At 39.4% G+C, this 20990-nt stretch overlaps 1 protein-coding gene across 1 annotated transcript in view; it reads left to right on the top strand.

Moving 5' to 3' along the window:
* Positions 1-20990, top strand: part of b3gat2 (beta-1,3-glucuronyltransferase 2 (glucuronosyltransferase S)) — a 38507-nt gene that overhangs the window by 5475 nt on the left and 12042 nt on the right. Inside the window, exon 2 of the mRNA XM_063874256.1 lies at positions 15909-16053. Within this exon, the coding sequence (XP_063730326.1) occupies positions 15909-16053 (145 nt within the window). The remainder of the gene's footprint in view (positions 1-15908; positions 16054-20990) is intronic.

The raw sequence follows: 20990 nt of genomic DNA, 5'->3' as shown, positions 1-20990 counted from the left end.
GATAAATACCATGGCCACAGACCATTAAGTACTTATATCATTGGAACATGGATATGTGTACAACTGTACTTGCTTAAAGCTTCAGGAGAATAACATAACTGATTACTCATATAATTGAATGTGTATTTGGAAATTAAACACCTTTTCGGGGGTTACATTCATGTAGATTTTAGACAATTTTTTATTGTATTATTATATAATTTCATCATTAGAGCACAAGGCAATGCATTTATGAACTTAAGTTGCCCAATTAACAAATGAGGAACTCCAGCTGGGACACATCAGCCCCCTTCCTGACAGGTTGTTGATTACATGAAAGCATCTTCCCGGGCTCTTTTGCTTTGAAAGGGGGGCTACAAACAAACTCTCTAGATACCCTTTAAAAAACCAGAAAAAGCAATAGATGTAGGGTTTGGATGGGAATAAAATAGATAGAAAACAGGTAGTTTAACCATAAGAACATGTGCTTGAGCATTGTTTTTCATCAGTACTTGCTTCAAAACATAAATGTCCTTTATGGTTTGTGTTGTTTACCTTATTCTTGATGGATGTTTTACGATATTCTCATAATTCTCACCCTGGGTGTCCATATGATTCCCGAGTAAATACGATGGGTCCAATAGTGTCTTTTAAAAGTCAACCATGATGATTAGAGTCCAAGAATGGCCTTGTTGTATCCCATGAATTGTTACCTGCCCTATCTAGTTATGGGAGGAGGAAGCTTCTCATATGCTTATAAAGTTCGTAGGTCCTCCAGACATGGATTGAAGTTGTGAAAGTTGACCTTTCTAATGTTGTATTTCATGAGAATTATGTGTTTTGTTGAACGGCATGCTAGAGCTATAGATTTTTGTGCGTATTTTAAATCGATGGCACCAAGCTTGTAGCTTATTCATGGATGAATAAAGAGAACTGGATACAGGGTCGAAGTGGGGCTTACTCAGTGGCTCATGAAGCCAAAATGGCCTGACTCTCGAGTAAAACAAAACGTAACTGGGCCAACAGTTGCGTTTTGCTCAAGCCGACATCTCGTTCCTTTTGTTAGATGGGAACATTTATTTTTGGACCCAATGATGTCACAGAAGTTGAAAAGAAATGTGCTTCAACCCTTCCTCGGGTCTTGAGATTGACTTAAAGTTGTTAAGTTATCAGAAAGTGTATGTCCAACATCATTTATGCACCACATTAAACCATTGGTTTCTGAAAAGCCTATTTGGCGACATTGGGAAACAATTTCACCTCAACCTAATCAGAATATTTATATCTTCTGCAGCTCTGCTCAGCTCTGTTTTAAGGCTTTCATTAGGCTAATGTGTTCACACCATGTGACTAGACCTTTCTTCAGCAGCTTGGGTTTGATTCCAACCAACAAGTCTTTCCTCTGAAGAAATATATTTTTTAAAAAGAAAATATCGTGTGAAGGGAGAATTTGGCTAATTACAGATAATTTCAGAGGAATTGACAGGAGTATTTGGCACTTCACAGGTCATGAGGTTATTATTTCGACCTCGACTCAGGTCGCTTTTTAATTGAAGGTACCCATTTAAACTTGGACGAGTAACAAGCAATCAGGAAAATTAAGCGGTGCTTTTTTCACCCTCTGCATTCCTGAACAGCTGACTCTAAGCAAATAAGGTTTTTTTAGCTGACGGCTGCATGACAGAACTGTTTGATACAGCCTCAGCAGCCTGTCTGCCAGGCAACCTTTTTTATTTTAATTATTGAACTCCTCTAAACAGCAGTCGCAGCTACTTCTTTTCAGGGAGCAGGTACTTCGATACTATCCCAATTTTGAAGTGTGACCTTAATTGGTGTCATACTTGGTCTAGCCAGTGTACTTGTTATGATATATTATTAGTTTGGATATAGAGTGTCGCAGGAAATACTCCTAAATCACAGACATTTGTAAGCATTTTAAAACTTCCAGTTCACTTACCATTTTTGGTTAGGTGCCTAAAATAAGGTCTGTGGTTAACACAAGCTTAAGAAATGTATTTTTTTGGTGTATGAAATAAAATAAGTCATCAAATACCCAACTGATGAATGTCCGAAGCGCTTATCTGTCATGAAACGGCAGTTGTGCCTAAGTAATTAAAAGAGACTACTAAATGTCAACAGCCAACGTTAACTCATTAGCTTTTTACCTCGAGCGATTGCATTTATTCTTCAGAAATGAAAATGTGTGATAATATATGGATATTATGCTGCTGAATAAAATGTTTTAGTATCATTACCATGTTTGCCAGAGATCATATTCCCTTCTATATGTACTGTATGCTAAAGGCAGTTGCTAACAAGTGACTTATGAGACTACTAAATGTCATCATACCAAACATTAGCCGCTGTCAGCTTAGCGGCGGTGACATGAAGTCATGCAACCTTTTCTACTTCTTTTCACATTGTGTGATAGTGGTTGAAACCCAGCTGTGCATTCATCGTGTTAGTACTGGTTAAAATGTGTTTCTATTTTAATCATTGATCCAAAGGCACATGCAAACATTAAGGATATATATGATTTAAGAGCACAAGCGACATACTCAAGTACTATAGAGTCATGGGTCTGATGGCAGAGGGGACCTGCACAGACACACTTGTGGGATGAAGGCAGAGCAACGGAAAATTGGAGAAATGGGAAATTCAATTTCCTCAAACCCCTATGAGCAATTATCATAATTACATAGTGTAGTGGGAGAAGGGAGGGGGGGTGTAATGTCAGCGAAACGAAGCAGAAAGGAGAAGAACCTCGCCAAGAGAAATTGTCCATGTCGAGGTTAGTGGGAGGATAATGAAGGGGAGAGAGGAAGTTGACAGAAAGGTATAAGGCTTTTAAGAGCCAGTGTGAATGTATAAAGGCGCTCTGCACCATCTGGCTGCTTATTTCCACAGATTTCTTTACTGAATATGCAGCTTTACTGCCAATTTTCTTTTCTCAATGCTCCTTCATCAAATCCCCTTTATCTTTATCAGCACTTGGTGGGACAGCAATGTGGAACCATTTATTTAGAAAATCTGACATTCATTTGAACCTGTTTCAAAAAATAAATAATAAATTCGACACCTTTTTCTTGTCAGGACTTGTGACAGGTCAACCTTAAGAGAGATGATGTCCTAAAAATGTTTTCTCGGTTTAACCAATGTCCTTACAGCTTGTCAAGTCCACAAGGTCATCAAAGATGTTATCTGTCTGCTATTTAACATCTTGATTGGCTATTATCCATGATTTGTGTGAACATTACATGGAGCTTTTAATAGTTTAACATGTTGGAGATAACTGTCCAAAATGTTAAACCGTTCTATTTGGCTCGGCTTTCTTTATGTTTTGTCTAGCACAGAGATTAATTTGTCTACACACAAGTTATACATTTCAGTTTAAAGTCAAACCATTTTAAAGACGTGTTGATTAAACTATTTGATCGATTTGTGAAATATAGCTTTAGTCCTCTCTCAAAAACAAGGTAAAGGGCAGTTTATAGAGTGCAGGGAATGAATCCGCAAACCCGGAAATTACTAAGTGTTTGGCCTCTTACGCTTCCCATGCCTCAATGTTTTTTGACGTGTTTTGGTTAGATCACTGAAATAAGGTCTGTGGTTAACACAAGCTTCAAGCTTCTATTGGTTGTAAAAGTGGCGGTTGCTAACCATTGACCAAATAAACTGCTAAACATCATCACGAGTCCGACTTAATCTTAACAATGGTGATTTGCAGCGATGCGATCGTGACGTAGTTCGTTAATAGCGTTACATAACAAATCACAGTGGTGTTAAAGGTAACGTATTATATTGTGTTTCAACAATATATTGAAGCCATAAACCACTCTATTTCAGCCCTTTTCCAAAAAGGATTCTGAGTCTAAAGCTTTAAATGCTACTGAGCTGCAGCTGGCCATGCCCCTTTACGGATGTGTTTCTGGCTCTACGCCCCCCACCCGAGCATCTCCATGGTATTGGTAAACTCTGCGGAAGAGAAGCATTTCACAATGTCCACCGACAGAAACTCAGAGGTGCCAGATTTTTGCAGCCTGAAACAGCACCACGTCTTCTTAGACATCCTGCTGAAACCGGTGACAAAAATACACACACACACACACACAGAGAGGTGCTGCAGGAGGGGATTCAGGTAAGAAGGTGGGCGGGGGCTTACCGTGGTTGGTTTGTCCAACCCACAATTGACGTCAAAGATGAATTTAACGTCATGTATGAACCCGAAACCTAACTCATCTATCTTTCACACACTTGGATCAGGAGGGAAAGAGAGACAACCTTTTTTTCTGCTGACACTTTCTGAGTCTCTTAACACACAGGGGAGACATATATGTATTCAATACATTAAAAATGCATTTTGCATAACAGGGAACAGCTTTATGAAAGGTGACAGATATCAAACGTGTGTCCCACAGAGCTTATTTTCTACATTGTACCAAAATCAAAAAAGGAACAATTCCATGCTTTATATCGAGGGTGCTCTTGCTATACGATCTTCGGGGTCGGCCTACGAAAATAGTCATCACTGCACCACTCTATTATGACCCATATTAACTGTTTTTGTCTGGCTGCTACCTCTAGGTTGTAGAAATTGAATAGGAGCAAAGGAAGATGTCAGGTCACAGTATAAAAGGCGAAATCTAGGTTTCTCTTCGTTGTCCCAATATTCAGAAAAGTGCTGCATTCGTCTGATCAGGATCCCACGCACAGGATTTATACAGGAGGAGAGGAGGTGAGGAGAGGAGGTCCAAAATGGTAAATGGTCACAAAAAAGCAGATGGATCTCCTGAGCAATCGGCCTTCACAGCCGTTTGTGTTTTTGGGTGGTAACAGACTGTTGGACCAATGGGCATTTTGTCCAATAGGACGATTTATGGACTATTGCTTTTTTTTTAATTAACTTTCTGAACAATGAGTAGTCCAAATTACAAAATATTTTAGTTTGCAAAAAATACATTATCGTAAAACTACCCCTGAGCAAAATATCAGCTAGTTCGCCTGTGGGAAAGAAACACTGTGAGGTTACAATGTATTACACCCTCATCAAACACAGACCCCCAGCCCATATGCATGCACCATCCTCGCTCATTTTTTATCACATAAACCCATAACACATTCAACCTGCACACATATCATGCTCTATTGCATCACGGTTTCATAGCACCACCTCAGCCACTCTAATTTGATGCATTCATTTTCTTCCAGCTCATTTCCTCCCTCCATTCCTCCGATTGCCTCCGCCATGCATATTAATGACACACAGATAAAAATACACTTGATTAAAATCACACGCAGCCACCCGACACTTGTCCCGGTGCGCGACGACACAGTGACGGCTCTTTCTCTGTGGCAGGAGGCAGGAAGCGAAACTATCCTATAATTCATACACTCCATCATTAGGGGTCTCTTTGTGTGTAAACACCATTCACTTCTCACCTTGTTTGTTTGCAGGAGAGGGACTCAGATACCAAATGAGTCTCAGTGCTTCCAGACATCCTGGCTGAAATATGATTCCTCTCAGCAGGGTATTTTTCACCCCCAGCTCTTCTTTTGTTTACTTGTTTAAAACATCCATTTACTCACCGAGCTGTCGTTTGATAATTTGTCAGGACTTGCGAGATGTTGTGCACACAGCGGCATCTGAGAATATTTCTTTATGTGCGGCGAAGATGAATTATTATCTCAGTGCAGCGTCTGCCCTCTGGTGAAGATATTGACCGTGATTCATCAGGGAAGCAAAGAGAGCGTGGAGAGTCAAGCCAGAGAGTTCTTATCAGAGCACATTTTATCAGAGGAAGAGTAGAATAACAAAATGATATTTAATCTGGGTATTATTGTAGTCTTTGACTCACATCAGCTCACATATCCCAAAAAATCACAGTATGACATCTAGATTTAATTGTATTTCACTCTTCATGCATGTGCTTAATCTTACGTGAACTCCTTAAAAGATCTTTCCAATATTACACTCTTTTGGCAACATTGTGAGGGAACCGCTGTAGCTCTCACATACAGCCGCAGTAAAAATTAAGAGACTACTTCAGCATTATCATTTTCTCTTGTTTTATTATTTATAGCTATGTCTTTGAGTTAAATGATTTTTTAAAATGTTTTTATTGTATTTTATAAACTACTGACAATTTTTCTCTGTGTTGGAATTCAACAGACACTGGAATGGCTGCCTTACATGTAGAGATAAAGATTTAGTAAACATTTGCAGTGGCCTCTTAATTTTCTCCGGAGCTGTATGTCTGCAATCATAAAGACCTGAGGAGACAGGAGTGACACAGAGGAGGTTTTGGGCTCCAGGTCATCTTGAAGTTGCTCATCAATATCAGATCAAAGTCAATATATATATATTATCATTCAGTTTCTTGATATTGGGATTTTATTGTTAGTTTTTTCGTACCAAAATAGGCCTTTTTCACAGCTCACATGTTGGCATAGCAGGAAATGCACAGATCCAGCACTGAAAAACTGAAACGTTGACTTTGATTAAATGTATTAGGTCAACAGATTTCCCATAAATGTATTAGCTTAGTTGAAAGCAATAATATTAAGTTTAAATAAAAAGTATTAGGTTCAACTTAATAGTATTGCTTTCAACTAACCTAATACAGTTATGTGAAATGTGTTGACATCATACCTTTAATTAAAGTCAAAGTTTCAGTTTTTTCTGTGAGGACTGGAACTAAAGACCAGCCCTGGACTCTGACCCAGCCCAGCCTCCAACAAGAGGTTTAGTGGTGTTTGAGTACCGGAGCCATGCTAGCGTGGCTATTTTCAAATGTTATGTAACCACTGTCAATTAACACTCTCCAGCCAGAACTGGAACAGTCAGTAAACCAATCCATGAGTATTTGTGGGTGATTCTTACAGTATCTGCTGTCCAAAGCAGCTTTATACTACACAAACTCCTTCATGTCATGAAATTCCTGCAGCATTTGAAGAATGATGAACCTGCAGCCTTTGTGCCGAGCCAGCATTCAGAGCTGTTTACGCTCAGCCACCCACTGTTTACCCTCATTAGATCTGGGCACTGCCTTAGTGCCAACAGGCACATTGACAACAGTGGACCTAAAAAAAAAACGTGGGTACAGTATGTGAACTACAAATATTGTTTTTTTAGTTCCAGATTAAAGGTCCGGTAGGCTCCAACAGTACATTCTTCTTCTTCGCATGTTTGCTGCAGGCGACGTAGCAGCCTTTGGTTCATCCAGGTTATCTCCGGTACAATGTTGGGCTTGGCTAAGCACATGGAAGAGGACGTGTGACAAATGCCTTATGATGGTCAGTTCATAAAAGGATCTGAGGGTGTTGGTGGTAGAATGTCCTGAAGGATCTTTGAGGCTTAGAAAGGGGGCTTGATGAAACAACTGTGTGTGTGTGTGTGTGTGTGTGTGTGTGTGTGTGTGTGTGTGTGTGTGTGTGTTTTTACTTAGCCTACTTTATCCTCACTTCCTGTGTTCACAGGAAACAGTATTTGATGAGTTAAGGGTGAGAAAGAATTGAAATAGGATTTTATTGGTGCTTTTCCTGCTGTAAAAGACAACAAAAAAAAAGCTTTTTCAAGAGTTAAAGGAGAGACAGTAGGGCTTGGCTAAGCACATGGAAGGGCCCATGTGACAATGCCTTAATCTTAACTCGTAATATTATCTAAAATATCTTTACTTGGCGAGTAAGAACCAAACATTTGATTTAGCGCTATCGCCTCTCAGTGTGTAACTTAAAATGATGATGTTTAAAGATAAAAACAAGTGGCCAGTCCTCCAACGCACAGGTGTGATTATTAACATTTCAAACAGTTCCTGGATCACTGGTATTGCCATTGGTAGTGACATTTGCTACTTCTCCCAACTGGGTAAAATATGGCAGCCTGGCCAGTGGCCCTTCAGCTAATATTGCGATGCTCTGGTTCTCTTCTGGTGTAAGTTGTGGATGGTCAGTTTCCTCTCGTTCCATTGAAAGTCTTTTCAAATTAACTTATGTAAGGGTATTAACTGCTGCAGAAAAGAGGAATGATTTGCATGTAGTTATGAGACTGAAGTTATTGGTTAATATCTATTCCGTAAATAACTTTTTTGCTTGCAAACTGACTTTTTCAGATTCAGATACCTTAATTTCCATAAAATATTCATAAAGTTGAAATTTGTCAATGTCACCTGCAAATTAAACAACACTCACCATACATAACACAATACAGTTCACACACAACACATACAAATTGCATCTTAAACGTAAAAACTGCTAAGTGGTTTGTTATCCCACTAGTGTGTGTTACATTAAAATATCACAAGAGAGCCTGATACTCAGTTGTATTATAAATGATTTAATATACAATGCAATTAGCTGATGGTGTTACTGGTAGTGTGTCCTATGAAGGATCCTTGAGGCTTGGAAAGGGGGCTCGAGGTTAAAACAAGGTGTATGTGTGTGTGTTAATTTAGCTTACTTAAACGCTGTGTTCACAGGAAACAGTATTTGATGAGTTAAAATGATTTGAAAATGGATTTATTGTTACTTTTCCTTCTGTAAAAAGACAAAAACTCTGGCAAAAGCTTAATCAAGGGTTTTAGGAGAGACACTGTTGTGTGTAGATTAGAAACCTTAGGGGTTGTGCTGCATGCTTTTTGGATTTTTGGCTTTTAAGAATAAAGTCAGGAAAAGTCAAACAATATCCAAAATTGATAGAATAAAATAACCTTATGTTCATGTGAGCTCCTTTCAAATGAATGCTCAAGTCACTGGGATTACTAATGTTCTGTTTTTATTTCCAATAAGAAAAGGGTTTGTCTTGCTCTAGAGAGGGATGAACTAAGAAGGCACACATTTAAAAAGGTCTAGCTGCTTCACAGAAAATGAAAATGGGACTTATTGTGCGGACCCTGATAATGTGTTATGTTGTTATTGCCCAGGGAGAGATGTATTCTTGTGGAGAATTTGCACTTCAGGACTAGAAATACCTAATATCAAGAACATTCTGCACTGTAACCTTCCACAACAATAGTGACTATATTTTCCTAAGCCAATTCTGTCCCACGGGGGAGGCTGCAGAGTTTGGTGTTGATGAAAAATCAACAAAATGAAGGTGAGGCTTGGGGTATTCCCAAAATAGAAACCTTTTTTTGCAGGATGACATTACAGATTGTATACACGTTTTCTTCATTTCCATACATTCCCAAGATTGTTGCAGTGGTGGGGATTGTTTGAAACGACTGTTTTATTTAGATAAATATAAGATTTTGGCCCGAAACACATACACATACAAACAGGACCTATTGACATGCACTAATGGTGTCAGAGCAAAGAGGCTGCCAATGTTCCGGCGCCAGGGAGCGGTTGGGAGTTTGGTGTTTTGACACCTTAGCAGAGCCCGGAAGTGACCAGTCCACAGTGTATTTTGGTCCGATCTGGACTTGAACTGGTGACCCTTCAGTTCCCTAGGGTTAGGGTTAACATAATAGGACTTTGTTTTCTAAGTTAATGTGATAACATCTCCTAACTATGACAACTTGAGACTGGGAGTGACTGTTTTAGAATTGGTTTTGTTAGCGTTTTGGTTCGTAGTAAAATGGATGAATTAAAGAGCTCCTGAGTTAGCAGTAAAGGAAACCTGGGTCGCAGCCAGAAACAGGGGAACCGAGTCACTAGTCAGCATTTAGCCGTTAAAGGGATGAATGCACAGCTGCAGTCGGAGCTGCCAACTCAGGATGCTGCTCCCGCTTCCACACAAGTCCCCACGCACAGCAGCGACATTCTGCAAGGCAATTTCAATACATCTTTAGCTCCTTATATTAAAGCTGCTAATCTTTCATTCAGAATGTTCTGCGGTCCGCTTTCAACAGACATGTTGCTGCTGGCCATTTGTTTGATCACAGATTTAACCTCTGCTGGTGATGCACCTGAGAATCTACAACACATAGAATGTATTACGCTTATCTACATTTTTAGATGAATAGAAGAGAAAGCCTTTTTTGTCATTGAACAAAAATAGTCATCAAGATTTTTAGAATGCAACCCTGTCACAGTGAACAGTGAAGAAAACAGTCAAATAATAAAAACACACCAATAGGGCCGACAAACATAACCAATCATACAGGCAGTAATAAATTATTAAGAGCAATGGCTGAAAAAAAAAAGCTATGAAAAAAGCTCTAAAGCGATAATAGTTAGGTATTTAAAAACTAAATAGAAATTGAGTTTTTGGTTAAAACTGTATCTAAAAAACTAATTACCCAAAAATCCAAACCACATATTTTCTAAATGAATACTAGGAGTGGGTATTATCTACAAAATCTTCCATAACACTATGTCACTTTTGATATTTTCTTTTAGCATCACTTTAATGAAAAACTCAAACCAGTTTAATTAAAACACATTTTAAAAAGGAAGCTTCAAGGTTCCTGGGAAACACTATTTTAGGTGTGGAAATAATTACCAGCCTGGCTTCATTTAGCAAAAATATGAAGCATTATCAAAATCAGCCACGATGAGCAGGACTTAAATTCCCTAGAACTTCAGACTATTCCCCGAAACAAGCCTGTACCTGTCTGCAATTGCTTTTAGTGAGCCCCTTTTCTCTCTGCTGCTCTCTTTGTCTCCGTTCTTCAACACATTTTTTTTGTATATTTTCATTGTACCTGCCAATACGGCATCAATGTATAACAGCATGTACTGTCAACCTCTAGTTCTACCTTTTGAAGGTTTTCAGTCCCAGCATTTATCTTCAGATGGTGGCATAAAAAAAAGCAAAGCAGTTGCCACCGAGCAGAATAATGTACCATCTGTTCAAACACTGATTACCCCACAGCTTTGTCTGGAAATCCTTGAGCGTTCAGTCAACATCTGTAGTCAGCATCAGGACCTAAACACAGTCTCTTTTTGAGACTAATTCCTGTCAACACAGCTGAGTGAATATAACACTTTTATCTTCCTGTAATATCCTGTAGTTTAAAGCTTGATCAAACTGATGCTGAATTCCTAACCGCCTTCCTTGCTCAAATATGCTGGAGCAAATGTTCACTTGTCACCTGGATATGACTTTTATCCCCAAACTCTCTCAGGGAAGATCCCGAAGGTGGGATTTTCGATGTACTGCCCCTGCCACGGTAGATAGATAGACTTGCATTACACACTGATGGCTGTAGCCTGGCCACAGTCCAGTCATAATGGACACATGAAAGCAATAAAGTCAACAAGAAGGTAACCAAAATGTGCTGTAGCCAGAGCACTGTTCTCCTCCCGCCTGGTTAATGCAGTCTGGAGATGCTCTGCAGGCAGTTCTCTGAGAGATTTGTCTATAACCAGGCTATGCAATGGACTATTATTAAACATTTTATTGCATTGCCCCCTTTTGTAGCTCTCAGCAATCTTGTCCACAGCAGCAGCAAGCAGCTTTTTCAGTAATAAATCTCTTATTAATCCCACTGTAAACTATCTGTTTACCAAATGACAGATAGAAACAGTTAGATAGCATCTTGTAAACATATAGCAGCTAGAGACATATGTTATCTTAAAGAGCTTGAAGGATAATATATAACTCTTTAAAATCTACTCATTTTCAGGTTCTTATTTGTATTGTGTGGCTCTACTGACATGTCTCCATGATTTAATGTTCAAAAAGCTCTTTATTTCTCTCATACTGTCTGAGCTGCAGCACCTCTTTCACCCTCTGTCTGAAACCAGAGCCCAGTCTGCTCTGATTGGTTAGCTCTTTTCTGATTGATCCGCCGCTAAGAGATGTCCCACCCCTCAGAGTGTCACGTACAATGTGGAGAGCGCTAGCCAATAGAAGAGTGTTATATAGTGATGTCACTATGGTATGGACGTAAACAAAGGAGTCCAATCGGGGTGTTTTAGGCAAGGGGGGAGTGTGGGAGAGAAAGTCTTTCAAGCGTGAACTTTGGGATTTTTGCCTTTGCAGACCATTTCCACACACAAAACAAATGACAGGAAAGGGAAAACCCAAAGAGCATATTAGGACCCCTTTAAAATCTGTATTGGTTTGTAAGCAAGTGAGTTTGTGCAAAGGTTATACTCAAGGCTGAGAGTTCTCAGAAACATGTTTCTCTACATGTTATTGAGACATTGTATGTTATGTCAGGTCACTCCTGAACAGGAAAGCTGGCTGGCTCTCATGTGATTGGTCAACAGCTTAGTGATGTGTCAGAAATCTTCCACCGTTCGAAAATCAAGTACAATGTGTTGGAGTGCTATGCAATAGAAGTGCAATTGTTATATAGTGATGTCATTATGTTACAGAAGGGAACCCCCACCCCCCCAAAAAAAATATGGGTCCCCTTTATGCATATACCAGTTTGTAATGCTGGGTTGATGGAAGGCAAACTTATTGAGTTGACTTTAACAAGGGAACCATTCAGATGTGCCGACTTGATACGCAACATTTCCTTTTTAAACAAGTCATTAAAGTTTCATTTTTAGATTCTGGTGACATTCAATCAATGCAGCTTTAAATAGTTGTGTCAGGAGTCTCTGTCTCTGATTGACATTTTCTGATTGGGCTCTGTTGATTCGCAGTGGATGTTTGTCTCCATCATATTATGACATATAATGATTGTGAAAACCAAGATGAAAAACACCATTAAATGTCTTCTGATGTGTAAACTCGCTTTCAGGTTAAAAACTGGATGACAGGTTGGCTTTTATGAATAAGACATGATAATGGCCATTTTCAATATCAAGCACAAATCAAAGTGTTGGTGGTCGTGTGTTTGAAAAGACAGAGCTGAAAGAAGACAGATATAATTTGGTCGGTAGCGCGATTTATATTCAACATGTTTGGGTGTTTTTCTAAGGGCAGGGAAAGCAGAACAAATATGTTGTGTAGATCGTCATAGTGTTAGAAAATGTGTACACTATGTTAGTTCATGTACCCATGAACTCAGTTTCCATCCTATCAAGTTGTGCTGAGCTTTGAGGTGCGGCATTCAAACTAGGACTTAATCACTAAACCCAAATAACGATTGTACTTCAGGAATGATCTGGGAAACACACCGAGTCAGCCTCTCTCTTCTTTCATCTTTCCTTCTACAAAGCAGGGGAGCCGGATTCTTTGAAAAATGACCTCAGAGAGAAAGGTAGACGGCAGCAAATGAGAAACTAATGCTGCGTTCCAGATAAACTGAACTAAATAAGCGTTCCAGTTGAAATTTCCGACTGGGAAGTCGGATACTCCCACTTCCCAGTCGGAAATTTCAACTGGAACGCTCCCTCAGGTTGAATTTCCTACTCAGAAACTCGGAGATACCTCGCCATACCCCAGTTCAACTTTCAATTCGCACACAACATGGCTGCCCAGCGCGTAAACAGTCAGTAAACACGTTGATCACATAACATTTTTAGCTCTTCAGTATAATTTGTGTCACATTAAATCACCTGTACATAAAGTACCGCTCATCTTCTATCTGAAGATATGTTGTTACGATATGTGTATGCACAAAATATGACACAGAGCGCTGTTATCAACCGGTATTGCTAACAATGGCTAACCCGAGGTAATTGCTAAATCTGTAAACAAGGCGAACGTTAATGGCTTGCTTTGTTGGAATACTTAAAATAGCCTAGTGTAAAATGCTGTAAGGATGTTCCAAATAGTTTGCTATATGATAGCGGAAAAAATATTACATACATGCATATTTTGACTAAATTGGCCTTAAACATTGGTATACATGTTTCAAAACAGTGTGTTAGGTCTGTAGTCTTCTATTTATGTGGACTTTTTAAAGTTTTTCAAGTGGACTGCATATTTGTTCTGTAGTCTTTGGTATTCGGCAAGAGCAAATACAACAACAGCCTTCCTGCGAGCGTCTATCTTTTCCGACTTGTGTTACTGGAACGCAGTCAACTCAGATGTGAAGTCACTCCCAGTTCCGACCTCCGACGTAAATGGAACGCGGCATACGTGTGTCACACAGGCCAACTTAAGCAATTGCAGAATTAACAGGAAGAGGGCTTCAAAGCTGCTGGTGTCACTCAGGGCCGGGGGGTTAGGGTGGGGGCAAAAGAGGCGGGGAGAAGATATTGAAGGAAGGAATCAGGTCTTTTGCCTTTCCTGTAGTGTGTTATATAGGTTTTAATGTAAATGGCCTGCAAAGGCTTAGATTCCTTTCTTTCCTTACTTCACATTATGACATCACTGTGTAACACTTGTGCTTCTATTGGCTAGCCCCCAACACATTGTACGTGATATGCTTAGTGGCGGGACATCTACGACACATCTCTAAGCATACAACCAATCCCAACATATCCGACCAGCTAACCAATCAGAGCAGACTGGGCTCTGGTTTCAGACAGAGGGTGAAAAGAGACCTTTTTGAACATAAAGTAGCAGGCACAAAATACAAATATGAACCTGAAAAAAAGCATCAAATATCCTTTTTAATATGAATATATAGAGTTCAATTGACTGCACTTAACCTCATTTCGTGTCAGTCATTGGGCCCGGAAATACTTTTTCCACTTTACCTATGTGTGCAAATCACCGTTTACTTTTGGTGTGTTGAATCTACTACCCAACATGAACCCTTTTGTAGCCCTTACTTAAAATTAATATGTTCTAAAATTTGCCAAATTCGCTAAAATTCAAATCCAGATATATTTTCCGTCTCCATCTCTCCATCTGACTGAGGCGAACCCGGCAGATTGGAGGCGGGGCTTTAAAAAAACCCACGAGGGCATGCTTTATGGGCCCAAGTCCCTGGAAGATCAGGGTAATATTGAATCTACAGTCTGTCCGTTTTGGGTTTGATGCGCCACTTTGAGAGATATCGAGTTGTCTTTATACATCAATGTTCACCTGTGGTTTAAAAAAACCTTGGTTCAGCATTGTGTGTGAGAGTGTGTACATTAAGAGCATGGTGTTCTCCTTAAAAGGAGATTAAAAATAATTTCCCATCTGTTGGAGCAGTGTATAGGAAAATATCTGCACACTGTTAGCATTGAGTTAATTAGAGATGTCAGGTTTTAGTCATGGCCCTTCATCATGCATCAAATCCGTAATGTAAAACCACAGGGGAAACAAATCTCAATCATTACAGCATGTTGTCCGTGTAATAAATGCCTCTAGCAGTTGAGATGTTGTACTGCTCTTGATTAGAGCAGTACAAGCACATATTTGTGTTGATTTACATTCAAAGTGTGTGTTTAGTAACTCTGTGCTACTATTTTATATACGTGGTCACTGTCTTAAATGGCATAGTAGGTATTAAAAGAATAAATGCCAAGACGACTGTCAGCAATTCTGTGTGTTTTACATTTGCTTGCCCTGCAGCTCTGTCTACAGTTTTCTTCATTTTATTCATTGAGCTCTGACAGTATGCACTTTGCTGGAGGCAGCAGACGTTAATTACAATGTCAATGGCAGATTGACAGTTTGTCTAATCCATTATACATCAAAATGAACATTTTCTTCACCTGGTTGGACAAATATCCTTCTCACTATTGTTTTTTGCTCACATTTATCAGTATTTTGGATGATCTTTTTGATCCTCTTACCTATTCCGAGCATCCCGTTCTCCTCCTGTATGATTGCTTGGAAAACAAAGCTGATCCTCCTCTCCATACTGTATAAAACCTTGGTAACCCATGGTGTTGAAAGCTAGCAGGGAGTGTGATGTCTGGGCGCAGTAATGCAGTGCTGCTGCTTACTGATGTGGTTTGGTTCTGTTGTTTTGTTATTAGCGGCTGGCTGGAGGCTGTTTGAGTGAGTGATGAGGAGCGGTGTCTGAAGAAAAAAGCTTGAGGGTGGCCTGGGTTGGAAAATAGAATCTGTCACACACACGCACACACACATGCACCTACACAGACAGACAAGAAAAAGATGTCTGATACTCCAACACAATGTTCATAAACAGTCCAATATCTGACCCCCTCAAGTAAAATGTGTTCTTCTTCTTCTCTCTTTGCAGATGCGTAGTACTCGAGGTGTTTCAGTTTGGCCTGTGGGATTTGTAGGCGGCAGAGCGTATGAGCGGCCCCTGGTATCTGGGGGTAAAGTAGTGGGCTGGTACACTGGCTGGAGACCGGACCGACCGTTCGCCACAGACATGGCAGGTAAGAAACAACTACAATACCAACCAGAGAGTACTCCAAATGTTTTACGAATGAAAAGCAGTTCACCTGGATTGTTAGCCTATACAAATGGCTGTAACATTTTTCCTGCGGCTTTGTAGGTCAAGTTTGTGAAACTGGGACAAGGAAATCTGAAAAGCAGGGAGCATCTAATGAACGCAGGCGACACATTTTTGTAGGCCAACCCGAAAGTTAGCGCGGCTCCGTTGCCTTAAATTAATTGGATTTTCTAGTGGATTTCTGATTATTGTTGGAACTGAAGATCTGTGGCAAACACACTCACGTTTAATTCAGCTGGATAATCTCTACATACTAACACCACTTTCAACCATAAACATGTTAAAAAACACATTGAGCAGGAAATGAGCGAAGTGCTGCAAAACTCGTTTCTTGGTTCTCCTTCTCCTGTAGAGCATAATAATGATATATTGTATTTGTAAAGCACACTTTAAAAACAACGCTTTCTCAAGGTGCTTCACAATGCTATGGGGAGAAAGAAACAAACTAAAATGAAATAAAAGCTACCTAAGGATCATACTTAACAAAATACATTAAAACAAAAACAATTCAACTAGTGAGCTGAGAACGGATAAAAGAAAAAGGTTAAGAGCATAAACGATTTAAATATAAAATGAAGCACTTTATAGGTTTTTGTGCATGTAAATTGTGGTCAAAAGTTAGCTGTGTTACCTCCAGACAATCCCCCTCCTGAAATACCTCCATTGTACTCCTTTGTTTAGATCCACAACATAATGACATCACTATATAACACTTGCGCTTATATTGATTCGCACTCCAAAACATTGTATGTGATGTACTTTCCTAGACACACACACACACACACACACACACACACACACACACACACACACACACACACACACACACACACACACACACACACACACACACACACACACACTGTAATTATAAGCATAACTTTTACACTGCACTATATAATTATGCTGTCAATTTGCAGCGCTAAGATTTACTGCCAGTCTCTGTATTAGCGAGCGTTTTGCTTTAAATTCTGCAAGAACAACAATGGCTCTGCCGTGCGGCGGCCGAAATTTAATTCAGTCCTTAAATTATTTATTCATAGAATTTACAATTGGTTGTCTGCGGAGCGTTGAGTGAGTGCCAGCGCGTGCCTAATAGTATTGTGTTATACAACGCTGTATTGTTAGCACATCACTTAAGCCTCCCGTCTCCTGCTTTGTCTCATTGAGCGAGACAAAATGAAGCCTGGACAGGGACAATGCAGAGTAGTGTTCCCTTTGTTGTTGGTTTGTGTAAGCACATACACTAAATGAATACATCACGCATCGATTTGAAGCAAGAACACACCACTTGTCTTCATTTACAATGTTTCTTTTTAATCTGTAAAGCCCACTGACACAAAGGTGTTTTGTGATATTGGGCTATGAATATAAAGTTTGATTTGATTTGATTTGATTTGATTTGATTTGATTTGATTTGACCTTGGTGGAAGTGCAGTGGAAGTGTTGTCCATGATAGGGACATAAAAGTGTCTAACCTCTAGTAACCCCAGTGTTTCGTGAGAGAAGAACGGCAAAGGGACAGTGTGCTGGAGAAAGAGCCTTCTCTGCAATAAAGCAATTATGTGTTTAGAGTTTTTTATGAATAAACTTAACATACTGGCACAATTTGTGTAATTCTTCTGGGATGAAGTGTCATTGTAGAGACACCTGGGAAATATCCTGATTTCCTAAAAGGTAGCTTCTTATTTGACGTTTTGGAGGCCGACAAATTGTACATTAAAGGGTCTCGAGCATGTTTCTCCTCAGTGACCGTGATATTATGTTAAATGTCTGTTTCCTTTTATCTTGTCTCAGTTTTTTTCCTTTTTGACATTGCACTGAGATGCAAGAAATAAGTCAGACTTAATCCGACAATAAAGCATTATTGTATTGTGTTTTCCTGCTTACATCAAAGCGCTTTCTGTCCATAGGGATAGTTTGGATCTTGTACTTGACTAAACAGTCATTTACCTCGCAGATCACGGGAGATGCTGGTCTAACACTGACTGGCTCAGTAATTTGTGCTATTGTGTTTTTTTTTTGGACAATCCCAATTAACCAAAATCTTACAATTTGCAGGCTCGGGCAGCAACGGATTACATGTCACGGGATTATGTTAATCCCTCACACTTGCATTTAAAAAATGAGTTATCAAGATACTGGTGAAAAATAAGTAAAACACAGATTACTAGCAGAATTACAACATTACAATATAGTTTAGAATAAAGATCAATATATTATAGGTAGACGCACTGCCAGAACTTTCCTTTTGGTTTGAATTAAAGCTAATCCTATTCTTAATGCACCATGTGGACACCTGATATACTAAACAAAATACTGACTTTGCTTTCTAACTACTGTATTCATCTTAAACAGCATTTGCAAACTCTACTATTAAAGCTAGTTCATTTAAGAGGACACGTTTTTAATACAGAATATCTCGGTTTCTCCTTTTCTAAGGTTACATTTGTATTGAATAGAAAGTTATTAAGTCACTTTAATGATATGTTTTGATACTCCCCTGGTAACTAGTTGTTGTAAGGAATATATTTTTGAAGTCACCCACAACCCTGCATAACACAAACAAATACCCGATTGAGGCAGCAGTAGATCAGTAACCCCTGTGTTCCGGAGGTAAAATAACCGCTTTTGACAATGGGGGAGAAATATCTTGAATATATCATACAGCTACTCTCACATTGACTGCTTTAGGTGGCTAAATCACATGTTGCCTCTACTCCCACCCACATGGGTACCGTGCTTAGCTCTGGTGCTCATACTCCTGTCTATTTCTCTAAACATGGGAGGCTGGTGGTAGGGACTTGGCTTGGGAACCGGAAGGTCACCGGTTCAAGTCCCTGAAAGACCAAGTGCTACTGAGGTTTCCTACACTGCAGCCGTACCTGTGGGTCAAATACAGAATGTTCATTTCCCCTCTGTGGGACCATTCAAAGTTTCTTCTTCTGCGCTAATCTTTGGATCAGGGGAGCACAGGTTCAAATCCCGCTGCAGTCAGCCTGTTGGTGTGTCCTTAGGCAAGACCCTTCACCCCCATTTGCTTCTGTTGGGATTGTCCACAGTATTGAGTGTATGTACTGTAGGTTGCTTTGGATAAAAGCGTATAAAACGTAACATGTAATGTAAACATGAGGTGTTAGGGGCCATTATCTACTATAGATATCACACTGATAAGTACTACTTACTGTACAAACGCACTTTAAAGAACTCAAACCATCGCTCTAAATCCTCAAAAAGAGAAATTAAATTTGGATTTAACGCCCCTGAGCCAATTGAGAGAAGAGGCATTTGATTATGAGACATTTCTAGTGTTTTGCAGGAGTAAATGAGACCTTTGGTAGGGTGTTTCTGAGACCACACCAGAATCTGCAGATGAGCCAAAAACACCAGCACGTGTACTGGTGGCAGAGGTTACGGTTAACAGCTCCTTCTGATTTTAATTTTGCAGTGTTGTGGATGCTGAATGTGCTATTTTTAATTTTAGCCCTGGAGGGACATTATTGCCTTTCATATCACCATCTGAATAAAAAAGATATTCATAGATCTATGGGATGGAACGGGACACACAGTGAGTGATGACGTAGTTCCCTCAGGCTACCACAGCATCAGGTTACACCACAATAAGGAGAATCAATAAGCACTCTGATGGTTATTGTGTTCTCAATACATGTATTTAAGTCTTTTTATCCTCTTTTCCCAGAGTTCTTATATAAGGTATTCAATATTATATTGAAACACAGCACTCACATGCAACACTTTTTGCATGTTGTGCTGTTGTTGAATTTAAGAAGGGGTGTTTCTTCTCTTTCATCTCTGTATGTAACATTTCAAGCCACTTAAGCTCATTATATTTTGGCAGTCTATGATCAGCTGTTCATTCTGATCCAGTGATGGTAAAGGTTCAAGAGATCACTTGCATGTAGAATATGTTTGTCATATTAACACAGGTTAGTTTTGTTGATTTAATTTATAATTCAATTGATTAGGTTTAACTATGTGCTTGCTATATCAAATAATTAAAAACGTACTACATTACTCTACTTCTGTCTGCTCCCCATGTGCGGGGTTGGGAGGGTTAGTTAAAAAATGTATACTGTTATATAATTACTAGTTATTGTCTAAGTTTCACACAAGTAATGTAACCTGATTACTGTCCGTTAGTTTTGGATTACCTCAATATCAAATGCAATGCAGATAAATACATGAGGAAAAATGAGAGATGTTTTAATCTTAAGTGTTTTATGTTAGAGAACAGAACAATGTGACCTTAGAAAAGAAGAATCAAATATATTTAGGATCAAAATGGGTCCTCTGCTCAGAGATTTTATTGATAGGAAAACATGCCTTTCATGAAGCATATTCAGGCAGTATACACCAACACTGAAACACATGAGCACATACTACAGTTTAAAAAAGCAGGAATAAAATCTGAGCTGACAGAAAATGCTCCATTTTAGTTTAATACACAGTTAATCTCACACACACTATTTTATGAACATAGAGGTTGACCTGCTGAAGTAAAAACAGAGCAAATGAACCAAAGAAAGAGAAACCAGAAAGCAGATTCAGGCAGTAGACGTATAGATTCAAGTATTACCCTACAGAACCTCTCCAAGCCTGGCTATATGTCGGTGCTCCAGGATAGCTGGAGCCTAGAAAATGCTGCCAGAGGGAGAGGAACGAAGAGGAGGCGAGGATGGTGAATAACCCCCGGTAGTAATGAGGTGATTACCAAGGTGTGCCACCCGGTAACGATTTACATAAATACATTTTATGTAGTTATGGCAAGACCTTTTGCTGGGTTGTACTTCAGAAAAATATCTGAATATATCTCATGAAACTTCAGCACCGCTGGCGGAA

This window comes from Eleginops maclovinus, chromosome 22, assembly GCF_036324505.1.
Source record: "Eleginops maclovinus isolate JMC-PN-2008 ecotype Puerto Natales chromosome 22, JC_Emac_rtc_rv5, whole genome shotgun sequence".
In the NCBI taxonomy this organism is placed as follows: Eukaryota; Metazoa; Chordata; class Actinopteri; order Perciformes; family Eleginopidae; genus Eleginops; species Eleginops maclovinus.
Note: the sequence above shows the minus strand (reverse complement) of the source record. Positions and strands in the feature narration are given on the sequence as shown.